The following is an 18,743-nucleotide window of genomic DNA, read 5'->3' as shown; positions in this document are numbered from 1 at the left end:
GGTAACCATCAGTTTGTTCTCTGTAGTAGATTTGCTTCTTTACTCTTTGTAACTAAAACTGGACTAATGCCACCTTCAAAAATCAGAATATATTAATTTGTGCATTTTTTTCCATTAACTGAAATAGACAATAATTGAATTCCTCTTAATTCAATGAAAGCTCTCATTAATTTCTTTGCAAGTATAGGTTTTATAAATCTTTTTAATATTATATAATTTTATAGACTACCTACTTCTTGAATAGTTCTTTTATTCCCTCAGTTATGCCTGAGGCATGAAACAGCATGAAGAGTTTTTTATTATGACATACCAAAATTCAGACCCCCAACTCAATCACTTACCTAACTCTGTAATCTTGGGTACATTGTTTAATCTCTTTGAGATTCATTTTTTTCATCTATGAAATCTAATACTTACCTTGCAGATATGGTTGGGAAATAACATATGAAAAGAAACAGCATGGGGGTATCCGGGTGGCTCAGTCATTAAGCATCTGGCTTCAGCTCAGGTCATGATCCCAGGGTCCTGGATTGAGCCCTGCATCAGGGTCCCTGCTCATCAAGAAGCCTGCTTCTCCCTCTTGTATTCCCTGCTTGTATTCCCTCTCTCACTGTCTCTCTCTCTGTCAAATAAATAAATAAGATCTTCTCAAAAAAAGAGGAAACTGCATGGACACGGGCATTGTAAGGAAATTCAATAAATCATAGCTCTCATTGTTGTTACCTTCTTGCCCCCCAAGTAACATAAAATATATTGATTGTATTCTTTTGTCTTATGGATGATTTACATATTCCATTTTCAAAATATCTTACCAAAGGGTAGTAATTCAGACCAAAGAGTAGGAAGAACTGGGTTTTGATAACGATTCTAGCTTAGTCATTCACTGGGTAAAGGAGTAACTGACAGCTAACATATCCCAGGTACCCTACACTGAGGCTTATTGTCTTGGGAAAGCCACTCCATCATTCTGAGCCTGTTTCTTAATTGTGAGTTAGAGATAATAATTCCTATTCCATCTACTTTGTGAACTATTATGAGAATCAGAGGTGACAATCAAGAAGAAAATCCCTTGAAAAGCAAATGGCGCTTCATAAAAAAATAAAATGCATTGTTATAAAAAACACTGTGGTATCCCAGAGATAAAAATTAGTAGATCGGGCTGCCTGGGTGGCTCAGTGGGTTAAAGCCTCTGCCTTCGACTCAGGTCATGGTCTCAGGGTCCTGGGATTGAGCCCCGCATCAGGCTCTCTGCTCGGCAGGGAGCCTGCTTCCTCCCTCTCTCTCTGCCTGCCTCTCTGCCTACTTGTGATCTCTGTCTGTTAAATAAATAAATAAAAATCTTTAAAAAAAAAATTAGTAGATCATCACTGATAGAGCTTTGAAATGATCCCCGCTCAGAGAGCCTCTCTAAAACAAGAAGAGAAAGGGAGACTATGGGAGCCTATGCCAGATATCCTTGTAGGAACTCCCCAAAATGTGTGACCCCCTCGTAGAGAATTTAGTGTGTTTTGGCAAGATTAAAATCTAGTGTTTGTTTCCAGCACTTAGGATAAAACTTTGTCCCCTTTTCTTTCCCCATTTTTAGTCTTTGTCCACTCTGCAAGACCCCTTGAAATAAAGAAGAACAAACAGTCCTGGGTTCAGCAAATAGAAAGAACTATTGTCTTGAGCAGGAGTGTTGGGAGGGGGTTGTGGAAGGGTAACTTGTGTCCCTCAGCATCCCACTTCCGACCACCGCCTACTCTGGCTTTAATTAGAATCAGCTCAAAATCTGAGATATTTTGCAAATATGTCAAGAAAAACAATTTAGCTAAACTGTAGTGTTGTCCATAAAAGTAGTAGTCTGGCTGCAGATGAAGCCTCAGTGTTTGGGGCCTCTTAATGATTAGCTCCAATATTTGACCAAACACCACTTTAAACTTGGAAGTCAGACAGGGTTCAAATTGCTCAGTCATTCTTATTATACTGCAAATTTGTAAAACTCCTTTTTGTTCTGTAAGCATATTTAAGTTAATGTGATCAAGGTATCGATGTTAACTACTCATCTACTATAAAAAGCTGATATACTTTTTAAAATGTCAGCAATTAGCAAACAGAAGATTAAGTACTATATTCTTATATTATATAGTATTAAAAGAACAATCTCTTTAAAAAAAAAAAAAAAAGAAAAGAAAGGAAGGAAGAAAGAAAGAAAGTCAGTCAGAGAGGGCTACTTTTGGCAATTACTCTGAGTGAAAACTACTCCCAAGCAAAAGACCAAGGATACATACTTCACCATGACTCATGAGGAAAGGTACAAAATAGCCTAAGGCAGATCCTAAGAGACCCGTCCTTCCTCCAGCTCCAGGACTGTAAAGTGGATAAGGGTGGACATGCAGGACGTTATGCTAGGTGAAATAAAAAACCAGACACAGAATGAAAAATACCACATGATCACATGATTACATATGGAATCCAAAAAGGTTGAATACATAGAGAATAGAATAGTGATTACCAGTGGGGTAAATAGGGAGATGTTGGTCAAAGAGTACAAAGTTGCATTTATGAAGGATGCTTAAGTGTAGATGTATGGCATGATGACCATATTCAGTACTGAATTGAATATTGTAAATTGGCCAAGAGAATAGTTTGCTGGTTCTATCACAGCACACACACACACACACACACACACACACACACACACACAAACAGTAACTATGTGAGGAAATAATTAGCTTGACAGCATTAATCATTTCATGATGTATATGTGTATCAAATCATCATGTTGTACACCTTAAGTACATAGTTTAAAAAAAGGCTGATTGGGTAAATGTCATTTCCTGACATATACCTGGCCTCTGAAAGTCTCCAACCAAGCCAGATTTATGGTTCTGCATAACTGTCGTGAACCCTTACCCAGCATCATGAGTTCAGAGTGGCAGTCCCCGAAATACAACCCAGTAAATCGTAGTAGCTCTTGTCTGAGGACACGATGCCTTCCATTTTGAAGCTCTATCTCTACGGCGTTGGTGGATCTCAGACAAATGAAATAAAAATGAGTAAGAACCAAAATTCAACCAGGACAGCAAATATGTCTCAAAGTACCTTGTATAGGATACCTACTATGTATTTTTCTCTCTAAACGTAGTACACTGAGTTTTAATCTTCTTATTAAAAATTTTAATCCATTTCATATCTGCACTGAAACATCGTCCAGCCTTGGTTCAAAGGTCAAAGAGGGCCACTCAGGACTATGGCCTACAGGCACTTCTAGTCTATGTTAATAGTTCCCAGCATTTTGGGTTTCACAAGGAAGACAATTTACAACCACAAAAAAACTGTTTAAGTTTGTAATTTCAGAATTAAAAGACCTTTAATTGAGAACACATAACTCTAAGAAACACTATGTAGCACATATTTCCCCCTCATACCCAGAGAAACTTTAATTCCATTATCCATCCCAAATTCTTGGCTCTGGCCAAGGGCTTCTTTCTCTCTGCTTGTGGCTGGGATGAGACGGGGCTACATCTGAGGCTCAGACACACTCTCTTGATCTAGGACTGCATGCCTTGCTGTCCGCTCAGGGCATCTGAGAATAAGATCTCCAGGGGTTTGGGACACACTCCAGCATGGTTTGACTTTAGGTAGGTCAACTGCCTCATCAGCTGCCTCTGTTGCCTTCCTGGACACTATGCTAGTGTTCATCTCAGCTGAAGAACTGGGATCGAGGCAGATGGAGTCACTGAGAAGAGGGATAGAATAAATATTAGAAAAACAGAGAGATGTGGTTTTTAAACTAGAGAAATGCATCAGAATAGGAAGTTGGATTTGATGCAGTGGAATTTCAGATTAATTTCAGATTAAATTCTTGGGTAAGGGCTGTACGTCTTTCTCATATTTCTTTCTTTACATGTATTTCTCAGCACATTTATGTTATTTTATTTTGTTATACTCTGTCATGTGGCACATTTTTATCTTGCTCTGCCCTTTTCTCTATATATTTTTCCAGGGGGATGAAAATGTTACATATACATGTACACACATGTACATGACACTCATCAAACTTATTATATCGATCCTTTACAATCCTGCACAGGCACTTTGTCATTCCAGAGAACTTTTGGCCATATTCAGCTTAAAGGGTGTTTATTTCTATCCTATTTTTATGGGAAATCAAAGCCTAAACATCTGCCTGGATAAAAAATGAAATTTCAGAATCATAAGTGTTAACCTGTCTTTTGCTTTAAATGTTTGAGTTAAAGGTGACCTGGATAAAATCCATTTTATTCAGCTTTTTAAAGTCAGTGATAACGAGCTAGAAAATGATTAATCGCCAACATATTGTAACGTACCATCATTTTTATTAATACTAGAAATATCCTATAAGACGTAGTTTTACATATGGGAGGTGTAGGTGAGCAGTATTAAGACTGACATATCACCTGGGTAATAGCCGACTTTCATCAGATTTGGAGGTACTACTAGGATGAATAATAATTAAAATATATACCTAATCGCTGCCTGTCTGTCGGTAGTGCTAATTGCTGTCATTGAAAAGACTGAATTGTTTAAGAGAAAGAGAGAAAAAGAGAAAGTCATTCTTCATTGACACTATCTCCCTGTATCATTGGGAGCCTATTTTTAGTACCTATAGAAGTCATGATTTTTGAATTTATTAGGGTCTGTGATGAATGATAAAACAAATCATCCATTTACATATCTTGACACTGCTTTGGAGAATACTTATTTCTTACAAGCAAGTGTCACATTGTATATAAAAGCTGGCTAATTGTGTGCTAATCTTCTGCATTATCTAGAACTCTGTGATGTGGTATTCTATCAATAGTAATATTAATTTTACTTACTTCAAATGTATGAAATATCTCTGAAATCATATTTCTTTTATAATTTCTGCTCTCTCACATTGTATAATTTTTGCATTCAACTGCTAATTAAGATTGGGAGTGCAAGTTATAGAATACATATTCACTTTAAACCATCAAGCTTTTGTAATACATAAGAATACTAATATTTTATCCATTTTAAATGTAAAAAGAAAGAAAGCATTTAAGAACATTACTAGATGTTGTGTTTGTTTTCATGGTTTTTTTTTTTTTCCACACAGTTCAATAGTTTCATTGATCTACTGTTTCTTACAAAAATCTGCCATGCTTTGTGAACTTCACTTTCTAATCTCATACAGCAACCCTTCCTTTATGTTATTCCTGCTCTCCCTGGTCCCAGAACAGTAGGGATGCCTTGACAAATCTATTCAAAAGCCATTCCTCGGCCTTTATTGGTGGGGACTGGGGCCTTTGAAATTCTCTCCTCACTGCAACACAGCTGACATCTTCTTCCAGACAGAATGAATTAAGGAAATACAATAAGACACTTGATCTACCAGTCAAGGATCTTTCCACAGTGAGGACGGATTCCATGGTGCACAACCAGGGCAGCAAGCATCTAAAAATACACAATACATGCTTGTTTACCAGAATAGCAATCAGCGATTTTTCCAACATGATTGATAGGATGATTTCTTTTAAAATAAAATCTGTCTAGAAATGCAGTGTGTGTGTGTGTGTGTGTGTGTGTGTGTGTGTGTGTGTTAGAAATTTTTAAAAAGCCATATGAGGTTAATCACATTTTTTAAGCCAGCCTTTAAATACAGACTTAAAATGTATGGAAAGGATATAAATTATTTTTATTTCATTTGTCTGAGTGGTAAGTCATCATTATCCTAAAGATTGATTTTAATATTGAAGGCTTTGTGTCCTGAAACACACAGCTACAATTCACTAGGTTGTGTTTCTTTTGAACTACTTGATATAGCCTTCATTGAACAAGGTTGAAGTAAAAAAGGAAAGAAAGTATATTTAAGGAGTAACTGCAAAATTTATTTCTTCTAGTATTACTGAGACAAAGACTGTAGTTTAAAAATAAAACTATTCTTTCACATGATCAAATTAATATTTATTTCCATCTTAAAGTTAAAAATTGATGTCCTTTTCTGTTTCCCTTAATTATAATCTTAGCCTTTTCTTAGAAACATATCATGGTTCATAGGAGGTTACGTGTCTTCCTAATTTCAGCACAGATAATTTGCTGAATTGTCAAAGATAAACTTTTTTCCACAGCCACAGTGGTCATGAATAATACTGTTTATATAAGAAAATCTTTTACAGTGCATGGAAAATAAATTGGATATACTTCTAGTGTCGATTATATAGGATAAATTAATCTCTACAGCCTAAAAAGTTTATCTTGGTTTAAAAATGTTTCAACAGAAAATTGTCTCTCTTGCATTGCAGAATTGTTGTAATTGGGTCTCTAGCTCAGAACCATTAGACACATCAGTGGAGTCCATGCTGCCTGATTGTCCCCGAGTCTCAGCAGGTATGTGTTTGATGAGAGATGTATGGGGTTTTTTTAGGGTAAAAAAATATGGTAATGAAATGTGGAATTCTATTTTGTGAATTAAGCATGTTGTTCTGCCTTGAATCTTTGAATGAATTATTGGTAACATACGGCATGGGTCTGATCTGCTACCAGAAATTTGTTGAGTGACTGAAAATAGTAACTAACACATTCAGTGAAGATGAATAGGTGAAGCAATTTGAGAGTAATATAGACAGTTGCTGCTAAAGCTTTGGGAGACAAGATGTACATAAATAAAAAGTCGATTAAGACAAGGACTAGGTAGCTAAGCAGGATCTCTGAAAATTTGTCTCGCATTGAATACCAACTCAAGGATACAACAGGCAGTCAAGGCTATGAGTTCAGAGAGATGAGATTGGTGTGGCCTAGAGTCTTTAAAAAATTTTTTCACGCAAAAGATTTTGGCTGGACCTTGTGCATTTGGTAGGATGTGGATTCTAGAAAGATGTGCAGGATTGGCATTTTAGGCAAAAGAAACAGAGCAATGTAAGGAATAAGGGCTGGAATGGATCTGAAAGTGTTCATAGGAAACAAAGGCAAGATGGGCCTGCCTCTTGAAAGGGGGAGTGGGGAGTACCTCAGGAAGCAAGTGGGCTTAGGAAGACAGTTAAAGGATGGAATGGCTTTCCAGCCTACAGAGTTTGTACTTCAGTCTCTGATCTCTAGAGAAGAGGAGTGACATTTTTGGCTGCTTTCTGATTTTGGCTTTCACAATTCCCAGCCAGTTTGGATAGTAAACACAGAATGAGCAGTGGTATCTGGTTATGGCTGCAGAACAGAAATGGGCTTGCTTTACCCAGAGATGTCAGAGAATGAGCAGAAACAGAAATGGCTTGCTTTACCCAGAGATGTCAGAGAATGAGCAGAAGTTTTGAGAATGAACTACTCCATACAAAAATCATAGGAGGGGGGCTCCTGGGTGGCTCAGTGGGTTAAGCCTCTGCCTTCAGTTCAGGTCATGATCTCAGGGTCCTGGGATCGAGCCCCACATTGGGCTCTCTGCTCAGCAGAGAGCCTGCTTCCCCCGCTTCTCTCTGCCTGCCTCTCTGTCTACTTGTGATCTCTCTCTCTGTTAAATAAACAAATAAAACCTTTGGGGAAAAAAAAAGAAAAATCATAGGAGGTAGTTGATCACTAAGCCTTTAGAGTTGTAGACATGTCTGCATATTTGAAGGAAATGATTTGGAGAATAGTTCAAATATTAGGTAAAGAACAATTACTGTAACTATGTTTCATTATCACTAATACCTAAACTTGAACTCAGCTTCACTATCATTATAGCTAAACTTTTCAGGTCTTTTGGTTAAGAAACATATATGCTACTCTAAAAATATATATAAATATATTTAAATTTATAAATATATATACACACATATGTGTGTATGTATGAGTATGTATTATATATGTATATATTATAATATATATAATACATTACATATGCATATATAATATATGTGTATTAAATAATTGGTTATTTTTATTAGCAGTAGTTATGCTCTATAAAATCACTGAGAATGCTGAATTAGTGAGTACAGGGTTAGGTTCCTACAAGCTTCTGATCACAACGTTTTCATCAACCAACCAATATATAACCTTGCTTTATGGATTGAATGTCTCTATTAAAGACACCTTATTTAATAGATATTGTTGATTCACTAACATTGAACTCACAGCCAACAGCACTAACTCATGCCTGAATGAAGCTTGTCTAATACGTTTATTTTCTCCGTAAGACACATCACAGTCTTCTCAGGAACACTAGTGCTTTGTGCTTAGGTACACTAGACAAAACTTCAGCACTCTACTTGGGGGCCACTTCAAATAGTGATATAAAAAAAAAAAACCCACAAAAATGTGAAAAACATGGCACTAAATAGTCTGCAAAAAGGACATTTGTTTGCAGTGTGAAAACTAAAACAAGAAGGTAAAGCTTGGCCTTATTTGTCCTTAGGAATGCATGCTAGGCAACTCCGACTGTTCACCACTCTGCACATGTGCATGTCTGTAAATGACCATAAAAAGCAGCCTGAGTATTGATTTTAGGGTTTACGAATAAATTTTAGTCACTAGGTGAATTCACAAATAGGGACTCTCTAAGTAAGAGGATCGGCTATATATAGTAAAGGATTTGTTAAAAGGATTTGACCTGGGATTTGACTGGAGCTGGTAAAGCAGGCTCTGTAAGAATGTCGACTTTGCCTTCTGTGCTGGAGCTTGGAACTACCAAGCAGATGTTTGTTAGGGGGAGACGGATGAATGAATTAGACCCCATGACCATGAACTAGAGCCCGTGAAGATGGACTTAAACTCATGTCCATTCTTTTTGCCTCTGTCCTTGGTGGTTGTCCTTGGTTGTCCTATAGAAGCCAGTGTCCTTTGTCACAGAGCTAACCACATACACACCTGGCCCAGGAGTCAGCGATGCTGAAGAGGAATTCGGGGAAGGCAGGACCGGTGCAGTCCTGGCTACTGCCTCGTGCCCCCAGGTGAGCTAGCAGATAAACAACAACATGCGTGAGCTAGAAATGGCTACTGCTTTAATTTAGCCCTCCAAGTGTCCCACAGAAATTCCCTTTATGTAACATCCTGATCAGAAACACATGGTTTGAAAAAGAATTCTGGGAAATATAGTTCAACCTAGCCAACCTGACACATTACAGAGCCTCTACAATTCCCCCCTTGTCAACCTGGCAGTTACATACATCTCCTTAAACCAGACTCAGTCTACGAAGACATTTATGAAGTCAGGCAGTGAAGTCAGTGATACAACTATCCCATGTAGAGATGAAAACACACTAACCCTTTCCTAAGAAAAGGATACAGAGTGAGCCTCAGTGGCTCAGTCAGTTAAGCATCTGCTTTCAGCTCAGCTCATGATCCCCAGAGCTTGGGGTCGAGTCCTGCTTCGGGCTCCTTGCTCCAGGGTGAGCCTGCTTCTCCCTCTGCCTCTGCCTCCTTCCCTCTCTCTGTCTTTCATACATAAATAAGGAAAATCTGTAAACAATTTTTAAAAAGTTACAAAACCCCTGTATTGTTCTTGGCTGATGTCCATTCTTCTCACCTTTTGTATCCTATAATTTAAATACTGAGAGATAAGGCTAGTTACTGTTGATACATCTTACATGAGATGATAAATAAAAGAGGAGAGGAAAACTAAAATAATTTAATACATATATTCAAATCAAAATAAGAAAGAAATACCTATAGCTATTACATTGCTCATTTTTATAAGTGGCCATGTGGTTATAATTGGTATTTATAACTACCCTAATTCTTTATTCCCTTTGTTCTTAACAAGTACCTCAACTGATCATAGTTCTTGCCTGGTGGGCTGACCCATACCTTCATTCCTGAAGCAGCTGGAGGAATGAAGCTATCCTCCCTGAGTTAGATGGTTGTAGTTTTCTATTGACATTAATCACAGGAAGTACTAACAGGTGTCCTTGATGACTTCCTGCATTGCAGACACACTCCTCTTTATCCCCATTGTCTAGTAGCAACTCAATTATCCCTTAGTTATCAAGATCAGTCACTCCCCCAATATAGTAACACTCTTCCACTCCTTGTTAATTCAGTGGTATAAGGAGCCCAAAGTGGCAAGATGACAGTCTGAGCTTTTAATTCAATAGAATCATTGTTGTGTCACTTAATAGAAGCATTCCTCCCTATGGAATGAAGACTTTTAGATCAACAGAGCCTAAAATCATAGGAATGGGAGAAAACAGCTTTGCTAGTAGGTCACTGAGGGTAAGGAAGAAGAGAAGAAGCCAGTCACATGTCCATCCCTTCATTCCCAGACCTGGGAGAAATATCACATGTATTAAACGCTGATGTACGGTACATACCACACCCTAGAGTACATTGTCTCAGACCCACAGGGTGTTGTCACCTAAGATAGCACCATAACTGAGTCTTCAGAAAGTTACTTGACCGCTTTATGAAGCCTGCTACTTAAGTAAGGATAATGGGGAACATGTAGGACCAGTGAATGTTGGCAGACTTCAGGCTCTTTCTTACCCTCTTACTTGCTCTCTCTGATGGAAGCCATCTCTGTGTGAGGTACTCTGTGCAGAGGCCCAGGGGCAAGGAACTGGTGTCTCTGGCCAAGAGTCAGTGAGTACCTGAGGCCTGTCTACAGCCCTGTGCATGACCTTGGAAGAGTATCTTTTCCCCCCGATCCACCTTGAGATAAGTGCAGCCCCAGCCAACACCTTGATGATGGTGAGACCATAAGCCAGTCACTCAGTTAAACCACACTCAGATTCCTAACCCAGAGGACCTGTGAGCGCTAAATGTGTATTTTTAAAGCTGCCCAGCTTGCCGGTTATTTATTCCATAGCAGTAAATCATTAATACAGCAAGTTTAAACGTGAACTCTGGTAGTTACTGAAGCCTAAGTAGAAACAACCTTAACTTTTTTGAGGCTAAAGTCTTATAAGGTTCATCTTTGCCCTGATACCTGAGGATTTTGAAGCAACTTTCTAAAAAGGCACTAAAAAGTTCATCGAAGACAATTCATTCCTAGCCTGCTTCCCTGACTGCCTCATTAGACTTGCTGTACATTGTATCGGAGACAAGATACTAAGTTTCTTCTTTATCACATTTTGCTCACTGTATCATTTGATCACTAAGTTTTCTCACTCTGCAGCTTTTCACTGACCAATTTTCTTAGGACAGAATTTGCTACTCCCTGCACCCTTCTATTTCCTATGTGTTTTTTTTTTTTTTAAGATTTTATTTATTTATTGGACAGACAGAGCTCACAAGTAGGCAGAGAGGCAGGCAGAGAGAGGAGGAAGCAGGCTCCCTGCTGAGCAGAGAGCCCGATGCGGGGCTCGATCCCAGGACCCTGGGATCATGACTTGAGCCGAAGGCAGAGGCTTTAACCCACTGAGCCACCCAGGCGCCCCTTCCTATGTGTTTTTATTCCAACAAATTTGGCCTAAATCGGAAGGAGATTTTCACATACACTCTCCATCATATATCCATTTATTTCTCATATATGTATTGGTTACTTATATTATGTCCCAGGTACTATTCTGGAAGTTGGGGACATAGCAGTGAAGAGTAGCTTATCATGACTATCTTTTTTTACAAAAAAAAAAAAAAAAAAAAAAAAAAAAAGAACTGTTTCTTGGACCTCTACCTACCACTAGTATGTTCTTCCCTTTGAACCTGTCATCGTTAGGTTGCATCAAATGAGAAAAGGTTGGGGGCAGCACCCCCAGCATTTTCCATACCTACTTATAAAAACTCAACAGTTTTTCAATCAAAATCAATGATCTCTCACAAAGAGTTCTTTAAAAATGTTGAATAAGGGATATGGCATGATCAAAACGGGATTTTGAAGATTAATTTAATAAATGGATAAAAGAGAGGAGCAAGAAACTGGAGACAGCAGACTCAGCAGGCTGTGATGATGAAGCAAGTATATGGGGTGGATGGCTTGAGCTGGACTCCTGGCAGTAGGAATGAAGAGGAAAGGGTAGTGAAGAGAAATAGGGCTTGGGAAGAATTCGCACTGCCTGACAGCCAGTAGATTGGACATGGAAGCCAAGGCAAAGGGAGAAAACAACAAACTGGAGTGAAAAGTAACTGGGGTTATGGAAACATTACCAGAAATATTAGGGAGGCTAAAGAGGGAAATCAGTTAAGGGCAAGAGAGGAGGAAACTGTTCTATGACGTATCTAATTGAGGTGATGGCCATGGAAGTGATGGCAGGAAGTTCAAATTGAAATAACCAAAGCGTGGTGAAGTGCCTTTGAAACACCTATAATTTTCTGAGCAGAAGTTAGTAATAGATATCCGGACTCTGTGTTCAATTCAATGAAGATATTTTTTTCCCAGCTTTCTAATTTACTAAGTTTTTCTTAAGTTATAATATGCTTTTGTTTTTTGACTGAAGTCTCATGGTCGTAGCAGTGAAATTGCCTGTAAAAATACATACTCATTTAATACCATATTTTTCCTTCATTACAAATATGTTTTACTTTATTAAAAAAGATCTGCTGCTGCTCCTAATAGTTTTACTTTTTCAATGTTTTATATATATATATATACATATATATATATATGTATATATATATATATATTTTTTTTTAAAGCAGGTACAGTAAAATTTTTAAATTATATAAAATACCACTGATAATTATTATCAGGGCAGTCGTGTCGTTTTTATTTTTAAAAGCAGATGTAATACTTGACAACTCTACACTTAGGAATTGGCAGTGTTGTACCCTATACTTAAAGTCTGACTTTTTAGTCATCTTAACATACAGTGAATGATGGGTATTTGAGGGACCTTGAATCCATGTCAAGTGACTGTTTGCCCTGCATCAGTCTATTGATGGTGTTTTCTACCAGTAAAATCAGCCCATTAAAAACATTGTTATTCAAAGAATTATATAATAGGTTAGCAGGACCTATGTTTATTGTATAACCCACATTCTTTGTTGTTTGAGTGTTGATTATAAAATGGTAACAGCAAATGTCTGCCTCAGTTATCTTGTAGAAATGTTAATAGAACCATTTTTGTAGTATCTGGAGGGCTATTTTGAGTTCATCAGAAAAAAGACACTGTAAAAACCTCATGTGGTACTGTATATTCTTACTAATCATTTCAGAATTTAAGGCTGTCGTTTATTTTTAAACTATTATTTTAATCGTATGGGAATGAAAAAGTATTTGCCGACACACTGCCCCTTCCATTTCCCTGTCTCTATTTTTAAGCAACAAATAACTTAGTTTTTCATGTTTTCCTGTGTTCTGTGACTCTGATAAGGGTCACAAAATATTACACAGAAACCAGAGACACAGAAAGAGAGAAAATACAGTGAAGAAAGCAGAAGGAAAACTAATAGTAGGAAGAAAAATATAAAGTCAGACATAAAAGTATAGATGCAATAAGGCCAAAAGAGACGTGGGGTAGCAGTAAGGATGAAATTAGAAATGATCTTCTGTGGCATGCTCCTCCTCAAAAATAGCTAATATAATTTTTGCCTATGTATGAGGAAACATTCCTCCATGGTGAAAGGAAAGCAAAACAAAACAAAAGTGTTTGACAACAGAGAACGTTACAGAGCACTGTTGTCTTCTGACTTCTTAAAAGTCTGGACACAGCTTGCTTTGGCCAGCTCGTGACTAACAGGCTGCTCTTTGCCAGGTTTTTGTAACGGGGGCTAGGTCTGGGTAAGTGCTACTGCTAAGGCTCATATCCTTTCAAGCCCCTCGGAATGTGCTCCTTACTTGCCTCTCTGGGTATGTACGTCCAGTCTGCGTGCATTCATTCAACAGGTGTTTACCGTGGACCAGACATTGTGCCAGGTGCTGGGGATGTAGCAATGAATTACAACAGATAAATGTCCTTTGTGGACTTACGTTCTAGAAAGGGAGACAAATAAAAAATACGGTAAATAAGGAGAGTTTATGATTGTGGGAATTGGTAGGAGAAATAGAAAAGCAGGAAGAGAAGACCTGAAATATGTGGAGGGCCATACAACTTTAGAAGGGTGGCCATGGAGAGGTTCACTGAGAAGATGACATTTCTGGAACATCCTTTCTAGTCCTGATCTCCTACCACCACCTCCCACTAATAAAGACAGTACTTGCCCATCTGACTTTAGAGATCTTTCCTCAACTCCAGGCTACCTACTGAGCTCTGAAAGCCGTGCCCTTATTCCCTTCCAGCAGTCTCTTGTTCTGGGTCTTTGAAAGCCTCACCTTATGGTCAGATCCATTTTACAAGTACTCCAAGATTTATGTTAACCATAAAGCATGCGTACAAGCAAATCATTAAGATATTCCACTCTTCCTTGAGCTACACAGAAAGAAAAATAAAACTTACATATACTGCCCTGGGGTTCACAGGCAAGGTTGCTTATGTCCAGAGGTGAAGGGACAGACCCACTCCTGGCTGACCTGAAGGGTGAAGGGATCAGTATTTTGACATACCTATGACCACTTTGCACCAGGCACACAGGATGGAAGGCCCTGCCTCCTCATAGCTTCATTTTGCCACCTACCGTGAAGGAACTCTCTGAACCTAGATTCACTAAATCTGTGTAGTTTAGAGGTATGGTGCCTGTCAATTTATTTCCTGCTAGAGTTTGTATCCATCTCACTATTCCTTGTCCTGTCACACCTTGAGACAGGCTTTTCTCTAATATTTCACTTGACCTAGAACACTTGATATAAATCTGGGCACCTCAAAATTGGAAAGATAATAGCCTAAATGTTAAAAAGAAGAAGGGAAAAAAAAAAAAAAGGAAAACGGAGAACCATAGAACCTGTCTTAGGGGTAAAGAATTAAACTTGAAAACTTACAATATTTAGATTATCTCCTCTTGGTTTGGATGTAGAAGAGGGCTGTTGATAACATGTACCTCTCGAGTCCCACTTCCTTACCAGAACAGAAATTGGAAAATTAGTAGCTTCTATGTGAATTTGAGTTGTAGACAACCTGCTAACATAACCCAAATTCTACTTTGCTAAACCAGTGTAGATTAACTGTTTACACTGACTGAACTTAGTGAATATTTGCTAAATATTTACTTCACTTTATTGCTGAAAATATGTCTTGAGGAAATGACACTGAGGAGTTATATCTCTTCTTTGTTAGTGAATAATCATTTGCTTCTAAAGATAGCAATGAGAAATCAACAGTAATTGCTTCTAGATGTGGTGTCATTCAGAGTGTGTAGACAAGCTGAGTTGTCTAATATGTTTTTAGACACAGCTCAAATTAATTAGGTAATTGAAAATCTATACTTTGCCTTTGTAAACAGATCTTTAAGGCATATTAGCATATATGATACTGTACCACTTTTTCACTACATAGACTGCTCAAGAACTACAGCATTCCTCTTTTCCATTCAAAGGTTATGTATTCTAATCCTTTAAGTGATGCTTTCATTAACTAAATAACACTTTTCAGGCAGTTTTTGTTCATTACTGTAAAATTGGCCTTGTAGCTGTTATTCACCAATTAGTTTCCCTATCACTGTTCTATGCTGCCTTATAATTATTAGTTAATGTAAGGGATGTGTATTCTAAAAGTTGACCACCGGAAATTCTTGTGTTTTCAGTGAATCATTCATTGTAATTAGCTAGGATCAGGAACTCCAGGGAAATAACTGATTAAAGAGTCATTTAAAATAGTCTATTTAACTATATATTTATGTACCTCACCAATATTTGCCCTGTTTATATATACTTAATCAGATCCAGTATTCTCCTCTGATTTTGATTCTTTCAGTTTTCCAGTAATCACAGTGAATATAACTCATTTCACTTCAGAAATCTCACTTTAAAAAAAAAAATTAAAAATAGCCACCATGTTTTTTACAGCTTTCTGAACAAATTTGTGAAAAATCCTTCGAAGAATTTGGCAGTATAGGTGGCAACTCTCCTTTTACTGAGCTAACTCTTCCCTTTAAAGATAAAAAATATATATAATTATTTTTGGAGTACTTTGGGGTAAATAACCAAATAATACGAATTTGCATTTTTACTTGAAAATTATACATTATGAATTAATTTGCAAGAGTTATTACTTTTACTATCCCTATAGCAGTGTCTCATGGCTTTTAATGTTACGTCCCTAATTGTTGGAAAAGTAATTCGGGGACCAGCAGTCCCTAAGACAGAAATGTTCATCCTTCTTACTATATATTAAGTATTGATCTCCCTTCCCACGGCTGTCTGTGCTTCACTTGTCCTCTATTTCTCCTTCCCTCTGTCAGTTTGGTCTGGGTCACTGCGCTTGATGGTTCTCTCTGTGTCTGTATATTGACCTCTGCTTCTCTGCCTCTCATCTGGTTTTGTCTCTATGTATGATTCTTTTCTTACAGTTTTTAATCTCCTGTGTCTCCCTGGCTTCAGTCTCCCCCACCTGGAGACTCGTCTGGCAGCCCGTGGCATCACATCTGCCCCAGCCCACATTCTCTGCCTGCCCCTGCCTGACCTGAGTGGTTTGCCTGAGTCCACTGTCCTTCATTCCTCTTTCACTGTGTGATATGTGCCTCCCCCAAGCCACACGGTCTCTGCTCTTACCCATGCTTTCCCTGTCTGCTTCCATCTGCACCCCCCCTGCCTGCTATGTCTGTCTTGTCAGAGACGGACATCAAGTCACCAATAACAAGTCTGTCTGCTGGCAAAATTACCCTGAAAACATTACCCTTCAGAAAAACTCTCTTGCTTTCTAGAAGTGATTCAGAACCTACAAAATATTCTTTGGTACCAAGATGAAAATTCAAAGTGAACAATAGGTACCATAAGCAGGCCAAATATTTTCGGTTTATAAAATCCCAAGTTGTAAATTAATTAATTAATTAATTTAATTAAATTAAAAATGAAACCCCAGGTTGCTCTCAGTTGGTTATCAGTGCTTGGAAAGCAGGGATAATATTTTTTAAAGTTTTTGTTTCCTCATATTTTTAAAAATATAGTCCCTTTTAGTTCTACTTAATGATAAATATGGTTTTATTAAATGATAAATTTTGAGATATAATTTGTTTGGTCGTGGAGTTCAATTTTTAGGTATTAGAGTTGATTTAACTGATATGTGATGTCTAAATATTCCTTGAGAATTGGTATGGTATTTCTGTCCATATTGTTTGTTAGTATCCCCTTCAGTCATGTGTATCTAACCCCAGGTATTCAATATGTTATACCACTGAATAAAGAAATCTTATACCAACTAGTTTATAGATATTTTGAATAATCTCATGGCACAATCCTTGACAGAATTCAGTTGTATTACACAATTTCTTAATTTCTAAGATACTATAGAAGTTACTTTTTGAAAATTTGGGCAAAGTAACAGAAACACAATTTTAAGCTTTGCATAGCAATGATCTCTATAAATGAAACTTTTGTAAGAGACCCTAAATTAAAAATTTCTAATAAACATCTAAAATCAATATTGGCTTAGAGATTTTTTTTATTTTTAGCGAATGTTTCAGGTATTTTTAAAAAGCAATGTGAGTGATTTCAGATTTTCATTTTTATTTCCTTTTACTAAATTGCCTTCAAAGAAATTTAGGGTTTTCTTTCCATTTCAGTTTTGTGGCAAAGTAGCCATACCTTTCCTGCTTAGTTTCCAGAGGGAAAGTGATTAAGCTTTTAAAAAGAAATTATTGATTTAAGGCCACACATACAAGTGATTGAATATAACCAATATTTGGGAAAAATTAGTTGGAGATAGTGGGAAAGCTACTTGTGGAACTAGATGATATGTGGTTTGAATTTTATAGTGAAAAGTATAGTCTTCCATAACTTTGTAGTATAGACTTCCGCAGCGCTGGTGTTATAAAAGAACAGTCTCTCAGAGTTACTTGGTTTTGCTTTTCTTCAGAAACAATGTCAAGCATGTAAAATCAGCCTAGGTGATAAAACTTACATCTCAGAAAACCCGAATTTAGTTATTTGTACCAAATAGTTAATTAATAATTTTAATTAATTTATTTCCCCTAAAATTAAAGCCTAATTTCATGTCTTTCCACAAACTTGAGTTATTCTTGGTTCTTTTGAGTCAAGAAACTAACTGTAAATATTTGTTCCTTAATTCCACAAAGATTTATTGAGCACTTAATAGGTACTAGGAACTAGTCTACACTCTTAACAGTATAAAGATTGCTAGAGGTGACTCTTGCCCCTTGAGGAGCTCATGATCTCCTAGCAAAAAGTCTTCTGTTTGCTGCAAAGATTCTCTTCATTCATAAACAGGATGATCGTTGAAATAGGTAGTGTGGGGAGAAGAGTTAAGGACATATGGTGAACTCCTTCAGAACCCAAGAGTATCTCTTAGTTCACTGGCATCCTCCTTTATTGACTGGTATCAAGAGCTAGTGCATCTTCTGAAACTACCTACCTTCCTTCCATGCTGGTATGAGACCCTGACTTTTCACTTCAGATACATGTTTCAAATGAACAAGTTGTCATTTCAAACTCTTTTAAGTAAGTCACCATTTACAAGGAAAAACTGTGGTTTTATCATGACTATAGGTAGTTTATATTCTCCTGAATATGTAGGAAAATTAATTCTATAATATGATCAGATGAATACCTGTAATCACCCTGCCTATAAAATGGGGATAATAGTAGTACCATCTCATTGGGGTATGGTCAGAATTAAGTGAAATAATCCGTATTAGACTGTTAAAATTGTCCTGGCATATAGTTAGGAGTCAATAAATATAGGCAGTCTTCATTTTGTATGGTCCCAAATACCCAAATTTCAGTTGCCATACTTTAGTTAAATAACAGCCAATACCCTGATAAACAAGGTTCAGATTTCAGTTACCACAGCATACTAACTGTGAATAAT

The 18,743-nt window shown here is 37.3% G+C and overlaps 1 protein-coding gene across 2 annotated transcripts in view; it reads left to right on the top strand.

Moving 5' to 3' along the window:
* LOC111148361 (family with sequence similarity 172 member A) overlaps positions 1-18,743 on the top strand; it is a 419,289-nt gene that overhangs the window by 272,316 nt on the left and 128,230 nt on the right. For both annotated transcript variants that reach the window (XM_022504858.1, XM_022504857.1), the window contains one exon: positions 6,291-6,375. In XM_022504858.1, the coding sequence (XP_022360566.1) occupies positions 6,291-6,375 (85 nt within the window). The remainder of the gene's footprint in view (positions 1-6,290; positions 6,376-18,743) is intronic.

The sequence above is a fragment of the Enhydra lutris genome, unplaced genomic scaffold (genome assembly GCF_002288905.1).
Source record: "Enhydra lutris kenyoni isolate GAN:26980312 unplaced genomic scaffold, ASM228890v2 scaffoldscaffold19, whole genome shotgun sequence".
Classification (NCBI taxonomy): Eukaryota; Metazoa; Chordata; class Mammalia; order Carnivora; family Mustelidae; genus Enhydra; species Enhydra lutris.
The sequence above is the reverse complement of the archived record's forward strand: the minus strand, read 5'-3'. Positions and strand labels throughout refer to the sequence as shown.